The 19,865-nt window shown below is 43.0% G+C and overlaps 1 protein-coding gene across 1 annotated transcript in view; it reads left to right on the top strand.

Annotated features, from left to right (window-relative positions):
- Positions 1-19,865, top strand: part of GPR161 (G protein-coupled receptor 161) — a 199,587-nt gene that overhangs the window by 24,839 nt on the left and 154,883 nt on the right. Inside the window, exon 2 of the mRNA XM_069636471.1 lies at positions 13,509-13,914. Coding sequence (XP_069492572.1) covers positions 13,509-13,914 — 406 coding nt within the window. The remainder of the gene's footprint in view (positions 1-13,508; positions 13,915-19,865) is intronic.

Genomic DNA, 19,865 nt, shown 5'->3' with positions numbered 1-19,865 from the left:
AGAATTTACCTAATTTAGGAGGCCAATCAGGACACATATGCGGGGGGAGAGCCCCTGCAACTCCCCAACCAATCCCCTTATAATATTTATAATCCAAAACCAACCGAATAGATATATAAAATAACAGAAAGGTCAATTGTGCAGAAGGTCAATTAGGACAAAAGGTCAATTTGGGTAATACGAGCCAGTATGCATGCCTAGACACAGGTTAGGGTAGATTAAAGGAGCTCCTACAGCCGCACTCTACATCCTTTCACCCAGCTGACAGAGTGGCCTAGGCACTTACAAAACGCTGATCCTATCCACAAACACATGCAGTTTTACTTGCTTTTCAGTGAGCTGCAGGCTGCTTCTCTTTTCACATCCCCTGTTTAAAATGTCTTAGCTGTTTTAATGGTCACAGTGGGCGCACACAGCAGCATCCCAGTTTAGGAAGAGTGTGGGGGTGCTGCTGCTGCTTTCTCTAACCTCTCCACAAGGCATCTTACAAACTTGTGCAAATGTAAGAGCACAATTCGGTCAACACCCAAAGTACTTCAAAGAGACAGCCCAGCTCCTCCTTTCCTCTCTTCTGTAGTGTAAATGGGTGAGGCAGAACCTTCCCTGGCTCTAGGAGACCCGCTGTGGGGAACAGCCCACACCTTGTGCATATGCTAATCCCTGACAGGCCTTGCCTACCCGTGGAAGGACAGCCTTTAGACTCTGGAAGAATAAAGTATGGCTGTATTTGCCATGCTCCCATCGTTTTAGCTGTGGCACAAGTAAGGAACCTCCCCTCTCCACAAGACACTTGGCTAGAAAGGGGCCTGAGAAATTGCAAACTTGAGATTGCAGATTTATTGGTAAGTTCATCATATATGTCTCCCAGCCCATAACCCTGGCCTGTCACTGCCAGCACACTGCTCTTCACCAACCTGTGGCGTGGCTCCCACACCCCTAAATCCCCTTTTTTATACCAGGCAGGGTGCAGCACATTTATTGAGGAATCCACACCCGACCCTCCTTCTTTTCTGCTCTGTATTTCATCATGAAGAATCTCCTGCAGGGTTTCAGAATCACTGATACCGAAAGCCTGGTGCCATGTCAAAACCTGGTGAGTTTGTCTGGTGGTGATGGTGGTGGTGGTGGGAAGATGTTCACTGTGGACTGTGAGAAGAGTTTGGGGCTTGAGGGAGACAGGAAGGTAAACCTCTGGGAGAAATGATTCTAGCACCCACCCAGACCAATGCCGGACAAACGCCTGACAAACACCTTCTTGCCCTGCCCACGACGGGCAGAATTCCCATCAGGCCACTGAGCACAGCACCTAAGCATTGTAGAGTAAGCTTAAGGCATCTCTCAGCATGCCAACCAACATGCTAAGCAAGGCAAAATGGGTGACTGCGGCCCCCAAATTTCAAGTAGCCCTTTCTCTGAACCAAAGGTCCTTGCCTCCCATAACCCTTAGCTGTTGCTAATGGTAATTTACCGTAGTTTGCAGACTGCCTAACCCTCCCCCCCCTCTGCCATCTCACAGATGCTTGTTTTGCTGCACATGGGATTCAATCTATCGATACATATGTAAACAAAAGAGGGGTCATAGGGGCACAAAACTGGATCCCAGCTGCAATCCGCTCAGTCAAGTGATGTTCCCCCTCTAAGTAGCGCTTTCATGGCTCTGCAATCGTCTTGGAGGCAGATCTGATTCAGGTGTGCCCAGGATGTTACAGAAAGGAACTAGTCTTAGGTGTTGGGCAGGGGTGCGTCGCAGCCCCTCTGTTATTCTTATTCTATATCAATGGCGTAGTCCCTGCATTTATAGAAGCTGCAAGGGATGCCCCAACTTCAGGAAACAGAAAATGGAGCCTATTGTTGTTTGCGGATGATGCAGTTTTGTTGTCAAAAACCCTGGTTGGCCTGCAGAACCAATTGGATGCTTTTAATAAATGATGTGCTGCAAAAGGCCTCTGAATCAATTTTTCTAAAACTAAAACCACGCAGTGTGCCAGTGCTGGGAAAAAGACCCAAGTACGGGCTGATTTTCAGTGAAATGGCCAGCCGCTGGAGTCTGTGGATTCGTAGACGTATTTGGGGTTGATGTTCTCGAACAAATTAAAATGGCAGAACCAGATAGAAAAGTGTTCGTTATCGCATTCGCGTCAGTGTGGCCTCATTAGGAACTTAGTAACAAGACTTGACCAGGTATAGACAATCCTGGGGGTAACCTATGGAGCCGAACTGTGGGGTGCAAATGATTGTATCTCCATTGAGATAGCTGAAAATAGATTTAAAAAAATCTTTTCTTGGTTTACCTCCTTATGTGCCATCCACGCCGGTATCATGCGAATTTGACCTCATTGAGATCAAATATGCTATTATGATTCAGCCAGTGTTATACTGGCTGCGGATCTGGAACAATACAATTTTAGTTTAGGGAAGGTTTGGAGGAGCTGCTATCGTTACCAGGTGGTAAGAAACTTTCTTGGTTTAGGAATGAAAGAACCATGCTTTTAAAATTGGGCTTGGGGATTTATGGAGCGATCCCACAAGGTTAGGCAGAGGCTACAAAGTGGTGGTTAAGAACAAATTTAGAGAGTGTGCGTGGAGCATGATGATAGATAATTGTCTAACGGGGAAAAAGTTAGGGCTTATTTGTAGCATAAGGACGTCTGGGGCTCGGAGGTATATCTGGATCCCCAAATGTCTGTGAAATTAAAAAGCTGGTTTGCAAAGTTTCAATTAGGCACGCTCCCATTGGCGTACTTGTCCGCCAAGTGGAAGAATGTGTCTTGCTCCTCAACCCTATGCCCTCTTTGTGGCAAGGGGCGTGAGGATGAGTGCATCTTTTCTTTTTTTGCCGGGCAAGTGTGCGTTGGCTCACCCTGGTTTGGAGTCACCTAGACCAGCCCTCAATCCCGTCAGCTGTTCAAGCCCTAAAATGTGGCACCCAGCCTGCATCTGTGCTAGCAGTTTCATTTTTCTTAAGATCTGTTTTTAACAAGAGAATGTCGGAGGTTAGAAAGTCACTGGTTTGCCAGTGTTAAGATGGGTTAATGTTTAAGGATTTTTTTACCCATTGTCTCAAGATGCATGAAGTTTGTTCTATGACTAATGCTGTTTTATTTTGTACTGTTCAGTTTAGTTTTTTTTTTTTGTTTTTTTTTTGGCAGCTATGCCGAAACCAAGTGTAAGTGTGTGTATTATTGATCGTATTTACGCACTGGTTTTATAATTGTATGTATAGTGTATAATGATTTTATGACATTAAGAATGATGTGGTTATTGATGTAAATTTTGTATTTAATGTTTTGTATTTTAAAAATTGTACTTTAATGGATTTTTATCTACCGAATAAAGTTAAAAAAATGATGTTGAATTCTAGTTCCTGTAGTTGAGAGCCAGCTGGGATCCAACTCTCCCACCCCCCAACCCCATTCCTCAATATTTTCCCTCAGTGGGGACGGGTAGTGAAGTTACCAAGTGTGGCACTCCAAAGTCAGGCATAGGTAAACTGGGTGCAGCCCCTCTTTTGTGTGTATATGTATATATATATTCATTGTAAAAACTTTAGTCGGCTCCCAGTGGCGTCAATGATCAAGTTCAAGACCCTCTGCATTGTCCACAAGGCTTTCTGGGGCCTGGGACCGCACTACCTCGAACTCTCTCTTCCTAAACATCTCCCTTCTTGAGCTCTCCGCTCATTCACCTCCAACTCTTTGAGGGTCAGTTGCTTTTCCAAGCAGAGCTTAGGGCAGATCTTTCTTCGGCTGGGGCCTCTCTCTGGAACAGCCTCCCTGCTGCTCTCAAACATGAGAAGAACCACTTCCGGTTCCGGAAGCAGTTCAAGACCTTCCTCTTCTTTCTCTCTTTCTCTACCCTGCTGATGACCCATCTGCTCCACGCACTGGTCACACGGCCACCCTCTGAACTTGGGCCCAGGTCCCTGCCTATCCAGTTGCACCTCGCACTGCCTCTTGGCTCCCCTAGAACTTGTGGTCTGTATCCATAACCCTACAGTCCCTTCTCTCTGCACTTATGAGCCACCCGTTGGCTGCACTTTCTGATTACCTGCACTGAGCCACCCGCTGGCTGCACTTTTGATTACCTGCACGTCTCCGCCCCACCCCCACTTGGCACTTCTCCCTCTCCCCTTCCCTGAACTTGCTCGATCTGAATGACACATGGCCTAGTAAGATCGTTGTTTTGTCCTCCCTCTGTTTCCCCCTCCTTGCCTTGTCACGCCTAGAAACACTTGTGTACAGGCGCGTTATAAATGCCCTTATCACATATATCAAGGGACAGTTACGGTGATTAGATTTAACACAAAAAAACCACTTGAAATTCAGCAGATGTGGGAACTGATGATCATCAGAACTCTGTGCCCTCCCTCCCCACCCCTGTTGATTACCCCCAGGATCTAATGATGCTTTACAGTGCTTATACCTAAGCGCTTTACATAGAACACATATTCATGCAATATCACCTGGTTGGTACTCCTTTATCGACTTCGGAAGGATGAAATGCTGAGTTGGACTTGCCAGGATCCGAACCTGCGACCTGCAGTTCACACACAATCACAGCAGCGAGCGCTCCACCCACTGAGCTATCTTGCCGGCCTCTCATTTTGTTTCATTGTGAATCCCATCTATTATGTATGTGCTCATGGGCTTTGCAACAGGGGGGGGGGGGATCCCACGTCCACTGAATTTTAAGGGTTTCGTTGTGTTAAATATGATCACCTTAATACGTTTTATTTTTCCAATGACGTTCAAGGGTTTTATTATATCGTAGTTTATTCAAGAGCCACTGTACATGTTGCACCAATAGGTTTCTTTAGGGCCCACTAGCCATGGCCTTCGACCTTGGCCAGTTTGGCCGTACCCACTGTATATTTAAATGCACTAGGTTTCTTTCAACCCCACTTGTCATGGCCTACGCCCATGGCCAGTAGCTGCACATGTTGCACCAATACGTTTCTTGGGTGCCCACTGGCCACCGGCACAAAGACCTGTTCCCCCCCCCTGCCTAGTAGATGTGATCACAACAGATGTCCATTCCCCCCTACGTCCCCATTTACATTTTCCCTTGGTATCCATTCCCCTGATAATTACTGCGCTAATTACTGTGATAACACAAACAATTTATGAAGTTCTCATAGGCGTTCCCCATGTGCCCCCCTTCCTTTTCCCTATCAGTTGATTTTTACCTCCCTTGCCACCTGCCATTACTCCCTTTCTCTCTTTGCTTCATGTGACGCATTTTTGTATCCTAGCGCGGCTTGCGTTATTACCGCAGTAATCGTGCGAGATTCCCCCGATAACATGATAATGTCTGAACTGTAACTGGCTCCCTAGACCACCCTAACTTCACGTGATGTCCTCTCTCCTCCTCCCCACCTCTAGCCTGAGGGTATTTTAACCTTATTTCATCCTCCAAATAGCTATTTGCACTTTGTTTTTGCATTCTCCCGATATTTCTGCAGTAATCGCTGCATCGAGCAAAAATAAATGTGTGGATTTTCATTTCTGAAAAGCCTCTCTGCTGCAAAGCACCACAGGAGATACAGCTATATTTTTGGAAGAATGGGCACTCCCTTCCCCGTCAAATAATTAAAAAAATTACTGAACGGAATAATCCTATTGTTCCTATTTCCTGCAGTGGTTTTTGCGCTTCGACTTGATAACATTTGGACTTTTTCTCTATGAGGAAATTAATGGGGGGGGGGCTGAAGGCCAAAACAACTTTTTCCTTTTTGCTTTCTTAATAGCTTTTTTTCATTTTGTAAATCTTTCCCATAATTTCCAGTCTGGCGGGCCTGTGACAAACATTTTGTTTGGAATATATCAGCCAAATCTGTCACGCAAGTCAGAAGTTATTAGCAATAGAATTTTCGGATTTCCTATGGCTCATGTCACTCACCTTAACTATAGGGCGGCAGTCACAGCACTATAGTTGAGTATCAAGTTCAATAGGAAACCTAAAAACTGAATTGCTTATAACTTTTGACTTGCATGACGGATTTGGCTGATATTTTGCAAACAGTTTGTCACGCCCCCCCCCCCCCCCCCCCCCTAGACTGAAAATGTTGGTAAAGATTTGTTAAAAAATCAAAGTTATTAAGAATATGTTAAATTATGAATGTGTCGCATTAGATTTGTGGAGATTAGCCATGCGTCACATTTAAATAAAATTATGAAGATTAGCTGTGCCTCACGTTTAGATAGAATTGTGAATATTGGCCCCAGAGAAAAACTTTTAGAGTACCCAATGTCTATCGCCCGCACCTGCTCCCCTCCTACACACATCCCTTGTACTATACACGCCCATGGGCTCGCCAAACTGCACACAAACGCACACCCAACACAACTAACACTCGTGTACATCAACAATCACAGACACTGGACCTTACCCCTATGGACACAACAAGCCAGTGCGCACAACCATAACCTTACACACCAGCCAATGTGCACATAAAACACACACCCAACATAACAGACATTCGCATACAATACACAACCCCGTCATTGGGCCTCACCCTTATGGATACAACGAGCCAGTGCACACAAACGACCCATCTGCAGCCCAACACACACAGATGACAGTTTCTCATGGTCCTGGACCTATCCTATCCCTCTACCCTCACTAACCAACCCTGTCCTCTTTCTTGCAGAGCCGCATGAGTGCGTGGAGACTGCCCTTGGGTGGTACAGGTGTGCCGTATAAGTCAACATAACATAACAAACAAGATAGCAAAACAATCTGCTGTTTTCTACCTACTCCCATTCTTTTCCCCATAAAGGAAAAAGACAAAATTTCTGTACCTCGCACAGCAAAAACCGCTGGACGGAATTGGACCACATACAAAACAACATGGGCACTAAGCGATGAGCAGCATGAAGCAATAGGAAGCATGCTGCCATATTGCCATTTGCCCACTTTGGTCCTATCAGCCGTCAAGTCCTAAAATGAAAAGTTGGGGGCCTGGGAGGAACCTGTAGGCGTCCTCACTTTTTTCCCCTGGTATCCTCTGCTCCGGTGGCCAGGGAAAGGCCACTGCTTTTGGATCCCCACCCTGGGGGTAGATATGTTATGTTACTTTGCATTTATATAGTGCCTTATGTATCATTGGTATGATCTCAAAGCGCTGGTAGGTTGAACGCCCTCTGGAACCGTAGTACAAGTCAGTTGAGAGAGAGAGCGTCCTAAGGTGCGTGGTTGCACCGGATGTGTGTGCAGCCGGTGTGGCAGTTGCGTGATAGCTGCTTCTTAACGGTAGGTGTGGTGGTTGGGAAGTCAGGTATATGTGTTCATTCTGGACGGTTGACACCCAGACTGATTTCTGGCTGCGTTAGGCCTGAGGAGACGCTTAAGCTAGCGGTGTGTGCTCAGCTAGTTGTGTTTAATTAGGATGATGATGAGTATGTGGCGTGTGTTAGTATGAGAACAGCTATAACGAATGTGTCATAGTATCGCTGTGTTCTAGTTGAGTGGTGGTGTATAGGAGAGAGTAAGCGTGGTAGTGTGATATGGTGGTTATCAGTAAGGCGCTTGAGATCGAGCACTCCATCTGTACCATCTATTCTATCCGTTTTGTTCACTCTGTCTGTTCATTCCACTTCATCTGTTCATAAATTTCATCTGGTTCATCATTTAATTTACTAGTCCTTCCATCACTAAATCCTTCATCCACATGAACTACTCCATCCATTCCGTAGACCCAGTTCATCCTTCCCATCTGTTTAGTGTGTTCCATCCTTCCTATTCATTCGATCCGCTCTGTGTGTTCCATCCGCTCTACCTGTTCCATCCACTCTACCTGTTCCATCCACTCTACCTGCTCCATCCACTCTACCTGTTCCATCCGCTCTACCTGTTCCATCCACTCTACCTGTTCCATCCACTCTACCTGCTCCATCCACTCTACCTGTTCCATCCACTCTACCTGCTCCATCCACTCTACCTGTTTCATCAACTCCACCTGTACCGTCTACTGTATCCGTTTCATTCCCTGCATCCGTTCCATCCATTTGATTTGTTCCATATGTTAAAACTACTAATCTTTCCATCCGTTCATTCCACTCATCCGTTCGATCCGTTCGATCCACTATGTCTGTTCCATCCACTCCGTCCGTTCCATCCGCGAGGGAGGATCACCTGGGTGGAGGAGACTTGGGGAGTGGGAAGAGGGCATTCTTACGGTGAAACATGGTATCCCCATTTCACTGTAACCACAAACCCTCCATACCACAGGCCTTTTATAGGCTTTTCTGAGCCATTTCACTGTGACTCCCCTAAAGTATCCTCCAAATTGCAACCACATGGTACTGGAACAAGGAAGAGGACAACTGGACCAACACATCCTCATTTTATAAACCGGTACACTTGGCCCCAACTAAGTACTGGAACGAGCAGGAGGACAACAAGAGCAAGGCAGGACTACCACTTTGCTGGTGAGCGGTCTAGTCCTTTTGTAATGGAAATGAAGACCGGAGCTTTCAAAGCTGGAAGCCTGTCACAAATGCAGTCAGCTGCGGGAGCACAGTCAGCTGTGTTCAGAGAGACCTCTCCAGTGAGGCAGCGTGGCAGAACCAGCGCTGGAGGCCCATGAAGCAGTGCAGAGTGTATGCAGCAGTAAGTAGTGACAGAAGAAGCTGATGGTCGGTGGCAAGCCGCGAGGAGGCCAGCCAGGCCAAGGGAAATGGTCCTCGGTATCCTGTTTCACTGTGGAAGTACTGCTGGCTGTGCGCGAGCCACAAGAAGACCACCGGGAGAAGACTTGAGTGACCTCATGGAGAAACGGGAACCCTGTGGCAGCAGAAGGACTCGCAAGAAGCCGTAAAACCGACCAGTGAGTGAAACCAGAGAAGGGGGGGCACCGGGCTGGCAGGCGGTGATGCTGAATGAATCAAAAGCATGTTAAAGCATATGTTGACTACCGAATGAAAGGAAAATAAGGCATTGTGAATACCGAACAAATTGAAAGCAAGTCAAAGCACAGTTTGAATACCAAACGAAATGAAAGCAGGTTGAAAATACTTTGGCATCTTGAAAGAAGTGAAAGGAAGAGTGTGAACTTTGCTGAAAGGAAAGTTTTGAACCACATGGAATAATAAACTGCATTAACTGAAACGAGTGCCAGCAAAGCCAAAAGAGCATCCAGAGTTGAATGCAGTATATAAGAAATCCAACACTGGTGCAAAGGACTGTATATTATAAGGAAATGTGACTTTGCAAAAGTCAAGGAACCCCAAGAAGGTGGAGCAAGCTCAATCAAGGTGGTTAAACCGGCAAACATACAGTGTCAGGAAAGTGTGGCACACACAACGGATGCAAAGCTGTATACCATAAGGAAACTAGCATTGGCAAGGGCCAAGGAAATATCAGGAGGTGTGACAAGTGCAAAGTGGTTACCGAAACTAGAATACAGTGTCAGGAGAGTGCGACACGTGACTGTGGCAAACCTCACTGCTGAGGAGAGGCAGTGGACCGGTGTCAAATGAAAAGCAGTTAAGGTGGAGTACCGTTTGCGTGACCTGTAACGGATGGACCGTGTGATCCGACAACTGCCCCTAGACTGGTTGACCATGAATGTAAAAGCCACTGAATACACTTATAAAGAAGCTTGTGTTGTGCAAAGACATTGTTTTTTTATTGTGGTCAAGTGCTGTTTTGAAAGCTGGAAGAATTAAACACATGAGGAAAGGAACCCCTGTATTTGATGAACTACTTTGAATTTGGGTAAGTGGAGCTGATTACAAGCCCGAGAGCTAGAAGAAGCTCTCAACTTGGAACACTATTCCTTTTTGAAGCTGAAATTCCTACACATTGTATGCAGTTATTTGTGATTACAAGTATAGGTTTTGGACACAGAATGAGAAATAGTTGGGTGTGGTTCCGCGCCAGGACAAATTAGAATCAGTTCAAGCATATATAACCAAATGGAATTTTTTTTTTTAAAACATATGTCCTTTGGTACAGTCCTAGGCTTTATCTAAGCCCACAATAGCAAATGGTGACACATGCTAATGTTTCACCCTGGTTCGGGCTTTATGAAGGCGCAGCAGTAAATTTACAACAGTTACAACCAAATACCCTGTTCCAAATTACAGGCAATTACGTGTTGGTAACATTGTGGTTAACATTCCATTAGTTGTCTATATATCTTGACATTGTTAGTTCACAATCTTTGAATTAACCTTGGTTAGTCAAAAACTTTTGCCACTTTACGAACTTTATCGTGAATTAGTATCCCATTGTCATCTTGCTGGTACAATAGTTATTTAACATTCCTTATGTTCAGTGATGGGTCACTGCCCATCTTATAAATAATCCTGTAGGTGTAATGATAGAGGAGGAAAGAAGAAAGAAATTAAGAGGCGTGTTGGGGAGTGTTTACTATATCAGAGAATAATTTGGTGACCAAGCAACCATCTCGCAAACCAAGTTTTAAATCCATATTATTATTGATGCGTATCTAATTCTGATATTATATGGTATTTATAACGCATCTATACACAAGTGTTTCAAGTTACTCTCTACATTGTAACTCAGTAACAAGGCTTCTGGCCTGTGTATATTGGTGAGCAGATATCCTCTGTCTAGATAGAAGTCAATGAATCTAAAAACAAGGGGGGGGTTTCCGGTAGACCTAATTATTGTGGATAATTTACAGTGCAAGGGCGTAGTTGATTAAGGGAGATCCTTAAAAAGGTTTATGCTGTGCTCGGTAAGTAGCGCTATACATCGTAGAGCAGGAACGCTTCCTATACTGGACTATTTACAGTCAACATTCATGCAAGGCATTGTATTAGGTAAAATCCTATTGCCACTGCGAGTGCGTCCGTATTGGTACTTTGGACTTCCTGACTTAGACTATCCTTAGCTTTCTGTAGGTAGGGGAATCCCACCTTTAGTATAGGGCAGGTTAGGTATTCATCCACCCTGCCTTTTAAGTTTAATAGAATTGTGTTGAGAAAACTTGAACCTGTTGTCTGTCTCTGACTCATGCCTTTACAAGACTCATTAAAATATGCAATGGGATATGACATCACCAGAAATTAGCATATCCAGGTGAAATATGCAATTTTCATTCAGTTGGTTTTGCAAACCTATACACATTGCACAGGACAAATGGAATTTGCATTTGATAAAATCAACACACACAAAAAACCAAGAACAAGTAACATCTTCTAATAGTGTTTTGAAAATGTTAACAGGTATGCATGTGTTCAACTCCAAGAAGCAATAACAATGTTTTCTCTGCAACATGCAGTTCCGAAATGTGACATTTCACCTTTTAGTTGTTTGTTATTTTTCATCTCCTTATCTGGTGCAGTGAAGTGCCTGGACTGCATACCTCGCGATTCCAGAGGATGGCATAAGTTCAGAAGTTCAAAAAAAGACAATCACTGTTTCTCATTTTACACACAGCCTCTAAAATACCCCGGGGGACGGTGCCGGCCCTCTGATAAAAGTAGGTGGACGCCGTCCACCCTTGTGTACCTTCAACTTGAGCCATATCCTTCTGCAGTCTAGGACTTATTCTAAACATTGCTTTCAGGCACTGCCTATTCACAATCTGTTTCTATGTGTGGCATTATTCCATTTAACTAGTACTGCCAACACGTCACTCCAGTCCAGATTCCTCCTCCCCTAACCACTACTCTTCTTGCATTGCCTCTCCGCTTCTCACAATACAATCCAACAGTTCAAGCAAGCTCTCTTCTTGCTCATTAATGTATAGACTGCCCTGACAACCAACCCTGCCATCCAGCTGCCCAGGATCCCTTCCATGACAAACCTCGACATACTATGACACTGGATAACTACACTCTTTTCTCTTCATCCAATGCTAATACTGCTTGGCCACTCCTGCTTGGATTACTCACACTAGCTCCTACCAGATGCTATCCCGCTGGCTTCTTCTTCCTGACCTCTGTACATTTCTTAGGGGGGGGCTTGCTGGCCCGGCAAGTCCTCTGGGCATTCCATCTCATCCCTGTAATATGCACCACTTTTTCAGGTTCAATTATCACTGCAATCTTCCGTCTGAAATTTGGGGGTGGGGGGGGGGGGGGGAGTCTCCCTCTCCCTCAGACGCGTATTTTGGCCTAGTCGGGCCTCATCTGTGAGGTGGAGCTGTGCCTCTCTAAGAACAGTGAGCAAGGGGTCCACGTCTGGATTCCCCTGGTAACTAAGGGTGAAACCCAAAGTTACTTACTGTCGCAAAACAAGGGGGGTTCTGGGAGTCCCTCTACCGGCGCGAACACACCCCATTGACCTGTTCTTGGGTGGATGGCCCCTGGGAGAGTCTCAACCAAGTATTTAGATCACTGTCCCTTTCACAGAGGAGAAATGGGGAACCCAGGCGTGGACCCCTTGCTCACTGTTCTCAGAGAGGCACAGCTCATCCTCACTGATGAGACTCGACTAGGCCGAAACACGTGTCTGGTGTTGCTGTTGGCATTCGTAGTTAAAGGAGGTTTGCCAGGTATTTCAGTGCTGGACTGCCCTTGTGGGTGGGACAATGACGGATATGCAAATGGTTATTCCTCCTTTGTGAAAAGTACAGTGAGTAAAAAACGATGGCTGCGGAAACTCAATGTGGGTAAAAACCAGAGAACAGGTTATCATGCCATGTTCTTTCTAGATAGGGGCGCCTGCTAACTTTTTTGTTTAGATGAGGTATAGGTATAGTGTCCCTTCCCACGATTGCCCATCACCTGCTGAGCTATTCAAAGGAGATGAGCTGAAGGGTGTATACAAGTCACACTGACTGTCATTTTTATGTAAGAAACTGATATCTGGCCTTAAGCTGTACTGTGCTGTTTTGGAGAAAACCTAGCAGTCACCCTGACTTATGACATTTGTATCTAACATAAATATGTCCTGCCTTATGCTAAACTGTGCTTAAGGGAGACACCCCTGCTTTATCATATGCTGGCAGCTAAACGCTGCAGTGACCCTGGGTCTTGTTTAACCTTTCATCACAAGCACACTTCCAAAAAGCGAAAGCATTGTTCAGGTTTATGCGAGCAATATAGGATGGCAGAATGTAGAAAGATAAACATGTCAACTTAACAGCTTTAAATGCATACTGGCCGCACCTTATAGTTATAACCCCGATCTCCTTCTATTCTGCACTGCCCTTCTTCACCCACCGCTAGCTACCACCTGTACTCTTGTCTGCAACACCTAATATCAATGCAATAAGATGACTCTCACTTGCCACTTTGATTCCAAAAAGTATGTCATGGCATTGCTTAGACCTCGATCAGTCCTTACGACGCACCCACACTTGCAGCCCTCCTATTGGATGCTGCTATGATTACCTGCTCCTGTGACCTGAAAATGTAGCTGTGGAGTTACTCGTCATCAGCAAGGGTGGTTTATTTCTGCCGTCGCTCACCCCACCTTCATCAGATGGCCATCCTTTGTTCTTTGATGAACCAAATCAATATCCTGTAGGTCAAATGCACTGTTGTGAGGTTTCGTTTTTTAATATATTTTTTGTTTCTTCTTTCTTTCAGATTTGCATCATGTTCTGCATGCTATACAACTGTGTGCATTTACAATGAGCAGCAACTCTACTGATGGAGAGGAACTGACAAACCATACCTCGGAGGAAGATGATGCGGTCATAGTCACAGAATCAATTGCCATCATAATTATTGCTGCTCTCGTCTTTCTGGGTAATCTTGTGATTACTGTCACATTATATAAGAAATCCTACCTCCTGACACTAAGCAACAAGTTTGTCTTTAGTTTGACTTTGTCAAACTGTCTTCTGTCTGTGTTGGTGCTTCCCTTTGTTGTTACTAGCTCAATCAAACGGACATGGATTTTTGGAGTGGTCTGGTGCAACTTCTCTGCACTTCTGTACATGCTGATCAGTTCTGCAAGTATGCTTACTCTAGGAGTCATTGCAATCGATCGGTAAGTTTTGCATTTTTTCTTCTTCCTTCAAGGGAAATTCATTTATCTTTGTTAATATTCTCACCCCTTAAGATGTACTGTGCCCTTACCTAATTCACCTTGAAGTACTAGGAATGTATGCATGCTTATTTCAGGAATTCAAATATTGATAGAAATTGGTTTCCTGTTCTTTATGCTTCGCAAAGTAGGTTCCCCTCAATCATTCTCCATAGCTGGGACGATTTCTCAATTGCAAAGTGCTAGTCTTGGGGACAGGGTGATGCTTTGCGCCACAGGTTTGATTTCCTGATCGGGTTGACTCTGCACTCAACTAACACTCTTCCCCAGGCCGAACAATTGGGTATCATGAGTGGACAATAATGGCGATAACATTATCGATTATTCCAGCACTAAGACGTTGGATGAATCGGACATGAAGTGGTTTATAAGTAATCAAATAGATACTGTTCCCCGTCACAGAGCCATGTGTACCTTAGGATTGATGGCTTTTTATTAGGATACCAATTTTTCTGCTTCATGTCCTCTATTTGCATCTTCCTTCAGCACCCCCTTTGAAGGAACAATGAGCTTGGTAAAGTCATGACAGGTTCCTTATCCAATATGGTACAAAGCCTGCGTTACTGGCATTTACGCACAATTACCAGTAGTTTTAAACACAATTCTGGTTTACAGTTGCTACTAGAAGTGGTAATGGTCTTAATGTTTTCCATCCCAAGCTTTAGCTCCTCTCATCCCTGTAGATGGCAGCCTACCAGTGATAGTGCTTCTTTTTTATTTTATTTTACTTTATATTTTTTAGATACTTTGTTTTCAGCTATATCGACGTTAATAATAAAAAAAATCAGATTTTCAACGTAAAAAAACATACTTAAAGTTAAATAATTTAAAATACAATTAATACAAATCATACAATTAATACGATTATGCCATAATAATACAATCCATAAAATGTCCTTTCATTTCATCAAGACAAAGAAATCGATCCCAAAAAACAAAATATCAATACAATTTAAGGAAAATAATAAAGTGAGAAAAAGAAATATAAAACATCAACCAAACTAAAAAAAAGTTCATAACTAATTTCTTCATAATGGTTCATATTTTTGTCCATCGTTTACTAATACTATTGCTCCGCAATCCATATCCAATCATTGTTCAATTGTTAAAATATCCATCAAATTCAAATTTCCCAAAAAAGTTGTAATGGCATATCTAATCGCTTTTTCGTTTGTATGAAATAGTGCAGACCATAGTTGTATATGTGTGAGATTGACATGTCCTTCAAAATAGGCTTTGAAGAACTTGCACCTTTATGTCAGCAATTTATCACAATTCGTCAACAGGTGTTGTAATGTTTCCGGTTCTTTTTCACAATAGCGACAATTTAGGTCTGCTGACATTAATCTCTTCCATCTGCATAGTATTTCTTTAGTAGGTCATAAATTTAGCCTAAAGCGCAGGAAGGTCTGCACAATGGCGTGGGCTTGGTGAGTGCAGCAAACATGGAGCGGTTATACCCAATTTTTTCAAAAGAAATGGATTACTCTTAAATTTGTTATAATCTACACACTGGGCCCGAGTCTGTATCCAATCATATTCATGAAGCTTCAGCTTTGCCTTATTAGGATTTTCAATAAGGAGCTCCACAGAAATATCAGCATCAAATAGAATTTTCAGGGCCCTAGACTTCCACTGCCTAGCAAATGTATTATTTGATGTGTTTATATAATCGGATATTATGATTAATACACCATTATCATTGTTATTCATGTTACATTTCCTAAACAAAGTACATATTTTCCATTTATATGCTGCATGGAGGGAGATCAGGCCCAGTTCATGACAAATTATTGGAAGGGGTTCTGACAACGGTAAACATAACTTGTTCCTCCAATAAAGACCCTCTATCTTTGCCCAGTATTGATAGGATTTCCAGATTTTGGTTTCCGTGCCATATAGCACTACAGGAAGCAATTTTTGTTTGTAATACAAAATTAAGGGGACAATGGAAAATTTACAATATTTTGCTCTAATCACTCTCGATAGTGCTGTAGATGTTTTAATCTTTAGACTGAATTCATATGGCTGATCTTGTGGATGATTTTTAATAGACACACCCAAATATATCTAACTCGATACCCTCTGTAGATTGGTATTCTGTAAAGTCCAAGTGTGACACTTTGATCTTTGCTTCTTGTTCCCAAATTGGACTATTTCAGTTTTTGTGGTATTTATGGTGATATGATTTTTCTTTACATAGTTCTCTAAGGCATTTAAAATTGTTCGTAAACCTTGTGGTGTTTTAGATATCAAAATCATATCATCCGCATAGAGTAATAGATGTACAGGTGTCCCTTTTTAAGCCTTGGGGTGTCAACTTCCAATCCTTCTAAGCTATCGCCTACATCCATGATGTAAAAATTGAATAGGGCGGAGGCTAGCAATCGGCCCTGTTTCAGCCCGCGATTCGTCACTATTGGATCCGATAGTAAGCCCTCTCGATTTAAACAAATCTGTATTGAGGTACCTGAGTGAAATTCGTATACAGCCATTTCAATATAAACCAGGGACAATTATGCGGTATTAGGTTTTTGAATAATAAACCGAGTCAAACACTGTACGAAAATCAATAAACGCTGCATATAGTGGTGGCTTGCATTGTTTTGCCTCATGAATAATGGCAGACAGTGTGATCAAATTAATGGCAGTCCCCAGGCCTGGGACAAATCATGTCTGAAAGGGATGTCTCAGGTTTGTGATAGTTAGCCATTTGTTAAATTCCCGTACCACCAACGAGCAAAGATCTTGCCTGGACAATCCAGTAAGGCAATGGGCCGATATGATTTAGGGTCGGCTGTATTCCCCTTCTTGAAAATTGGTAGAATATAAGAAGTTTTCCAAGAAGAGGGAATAGTTCCAGAGCACATAATGTGCTCAAATATCTGGTACAAAATAGAGGACCATTGTTAAGGTTTTTTTATAATCAGCTTTTAGAGCTTTCGTCTGGATACTTCTAACAACTAAGGGCAGATGTTTCACATTCTTCAGATTTTATTTTAGATCAGCTTTCATATGCTTCAACTAGAGGTCAAATGCATGTAAATGCCTATGGGCACCTTGACCATTACTTGACTTTTTCTGAGCAAATCTGGATGGAAGCAATATAACATCCACCTACTAGAGGGTTTTTTCGCTGTTTGGTTGTTAATAATTGTTCAAATTCAATTAATTTAGACTCTATTCATACTATATGGGACCTTGAGTTTTTGGATTTAAAATGTACAAGATTAGTATTCTTCAACCTCTTGAGATTATTTATAGGCCATAGCCACGATAAATGCAGTTCTTTATGATCGCTGTGATTAGATGCTTTAATCACTAATGAAGGCGCTGTATCAAAGAATTTATAGTCACTATAAATATAATCCAGGTTCGCTTCCAACAGACCTCTGTGCCAAGTTGTTGCCGGGGGGGGATATCCCCCCTCTACAGCACCATTTAGCAACACATAATTTCTACTTGCCATTTGATGTTCCCATTGTAATTCGTCTGCTGTAGCCTGAGGTTTCTCCGTTGACATTAGATGGAGATTCAGGTCTCCCATAATTAAGGTATGGGTGACAGATGAATCAAGGGATATTTCATCTAATGCTGAGCATATGTGTTCAAAGAAATCTTTTGCCGGTAAATTAGCTTGACCCCAATATATATTTACGATGACAATGACCAGCTTGTTTCTCTGTAGTTTAAGTTTCTGTATATATGGTGTGGTTGAAGTATAGATGTTGATCTTAAAGTTCATCGATTTCTTAATAGCTATTAGCAGGCCCGCCATACGACGACCTCTCGTATTACTTACTGCTGGCTCCATAAATAAAGGCATCCCATATCAGGGCCTCTACCAACCATGTTTCTTGTAACACAATGATGTCACAGGCCCCCCAACTCATTCTCTCTAGAGTTGATTAATTGCCTGTGACCCCTTGGGTTCCACGAAACCAAGCACACCCTCTCCTTTGGCAAAAATTGTTAGTCCCTTGTTGCCAAGTGGTTGATATGCCATTATTGCAAGATGCACTCTGAATATCGTTTGCTGAATTATATAGTCTCATGCTAATCGGCTCTTGATGAATGTTAGCAGAGGAATTTACCACACTATCTTGGGTCAGGAGAAATCCCAGGTTAAATAAAGCTGATCTAGATTCCCATATGATATTAGCAATCACTCCTGATTGTACAAGAATCCTAGCCTCTGTGAGTCTTTGATCATCAATAAATTCCACTAGAACTATATCTGTTGAAACTAACCCCACCATAGTTGGAACATCTTGAAGAAATGCCTCGGACACGGTAAGTGTTTCCGAGCTTTTATTAGCGAAGCTCCCCGGAGCCCCAACACTGCCTCCACACTTCAAATTCCAACTGTCCCTCGCTGGTCTCGCGGCTCCCCCAGCCACAATGTTAGAGTCTGCGAGACCAGCTCGAGAGCAACATTCTGAGCTTAAGCTCTACACATCTTTCCCCTTATGCAAATACAATTAATAAGAACTGATTATACGAAAACCTACATTTTTTCAATTACGTTTTCACCTAGCCAAACAGTCCTAAAATAGAGATATGCTATGCATGCACATTTTAAATCTTAACTTTGAACATTTAAATATCGAATTTCTTTTCATAAAATTATGTTTCTGTATCATAATCTCTCATCCACACAGGCTTTGACCTATGCCTATTTGAACCTTCTTCATTCACTCCTACATCTGTATCCTTCTTTTCCCCTTCCGCATCTACCATTCCTCCCTTCACTTCCTCTCCAACAACTCTTTCCTTCACCTCTTCTTCCTCTTTCTTATTCTTGTCCACACTCTCTCTTCTTCCCTTCAATCTCTCCTCCAATGTATCTTCTTTCTCCATTCTTGCTCTTGCCAACCTTCCCTTTGACCAAACTTCCCCTCCCTCCAAGACAACAACATTGCTTTTAACCGCACATATCCTTTTTGGTCCTAAGAATTTACTTTCCACACATTTGTTCACCAACCTGGATGTACCAAATTCGAGTCTGCGTCGCTAGATACAGAAGGCAATTGGACTGGATGCACCACGGTTGGGGCTACTACTGACTCCATGGCTAATCGGACTCCATTGGCTAATTGACACGGGTGCACCACAATCGGAGCTGCTACTATCTCCATAACTAAGGATTTCGTAGGCTCCACCCTGGGCACTGGATCCGTGATGGTTGCATTTATCAACAGCTGATCATGAAGGGCCTTATCCTTCTTGGATATTTTCTCTTTATCCAGTTTGATGGGAGATATTACCAATAATGGCTTTGGTATTATTGATGTTACTAAGGATATCATTGACTGAATGTGTGTTTCACACAGGTGTTTCATAGTCATACAGTCCTTCAACACTTGCGACAATGTATCAGATTTATTCGTTATTTTTTTATCTAAAACTTCATATAGACGTGCAATTGTAAGAAGGGCAGTGTTCATTGCACTAAGAGTTTTGTTAAGGGCCAGGGCCTCTGGGAAGGAAAATCGCTGGGAGTTTGGATCTTGAATAAAAAATTGGCGATCTCCTGCCAGTTCAGCAAATTTTGAATGGCGCGCGTAGGGGCTATGAAGGAAAGATAATTATTTATAGATTGTACATCAGATTTATCAAACAAAATTGGTGACTTAGAAAGATCATCTGGAGGATCATTAGTTTCAATGGATTGATCTACCGGTTTAGATGCCTCAGATGCTATTGAGCAGTGAGCACTTGATTCCTCTTGTAGTTTAATTAAATCACCAGTGTTTGAACATATATATAAGATTTCGTCTATATCATGCCATGTGTTATTGGAGGTGTTCATAAATTCAATATCATCATCGTTGACCTCGCCAACTACTGTAAGTAGATCATACGCTTTACGCAACTCATATTGAGCTTGAACC

The sequence above is a fragment of the Ambystoma mexicanum genome, chromosome 7p (genome assembly GCF_040938575.1).
Source record: "Ambystoma mexicanum isolate Mex_15411 chromosome 7p, UKY_AmexF1_1, whole genome shotgun sequence".
NCBI lineage: Eukaryota > Metazoa > Chordata > Amphibia > Caudata > Ambystomatidae > Ambystoma > Ambystoma mexicanum.
This window is presented reverse-complemented; position numbering and strand designations above follow the sequence as displayed.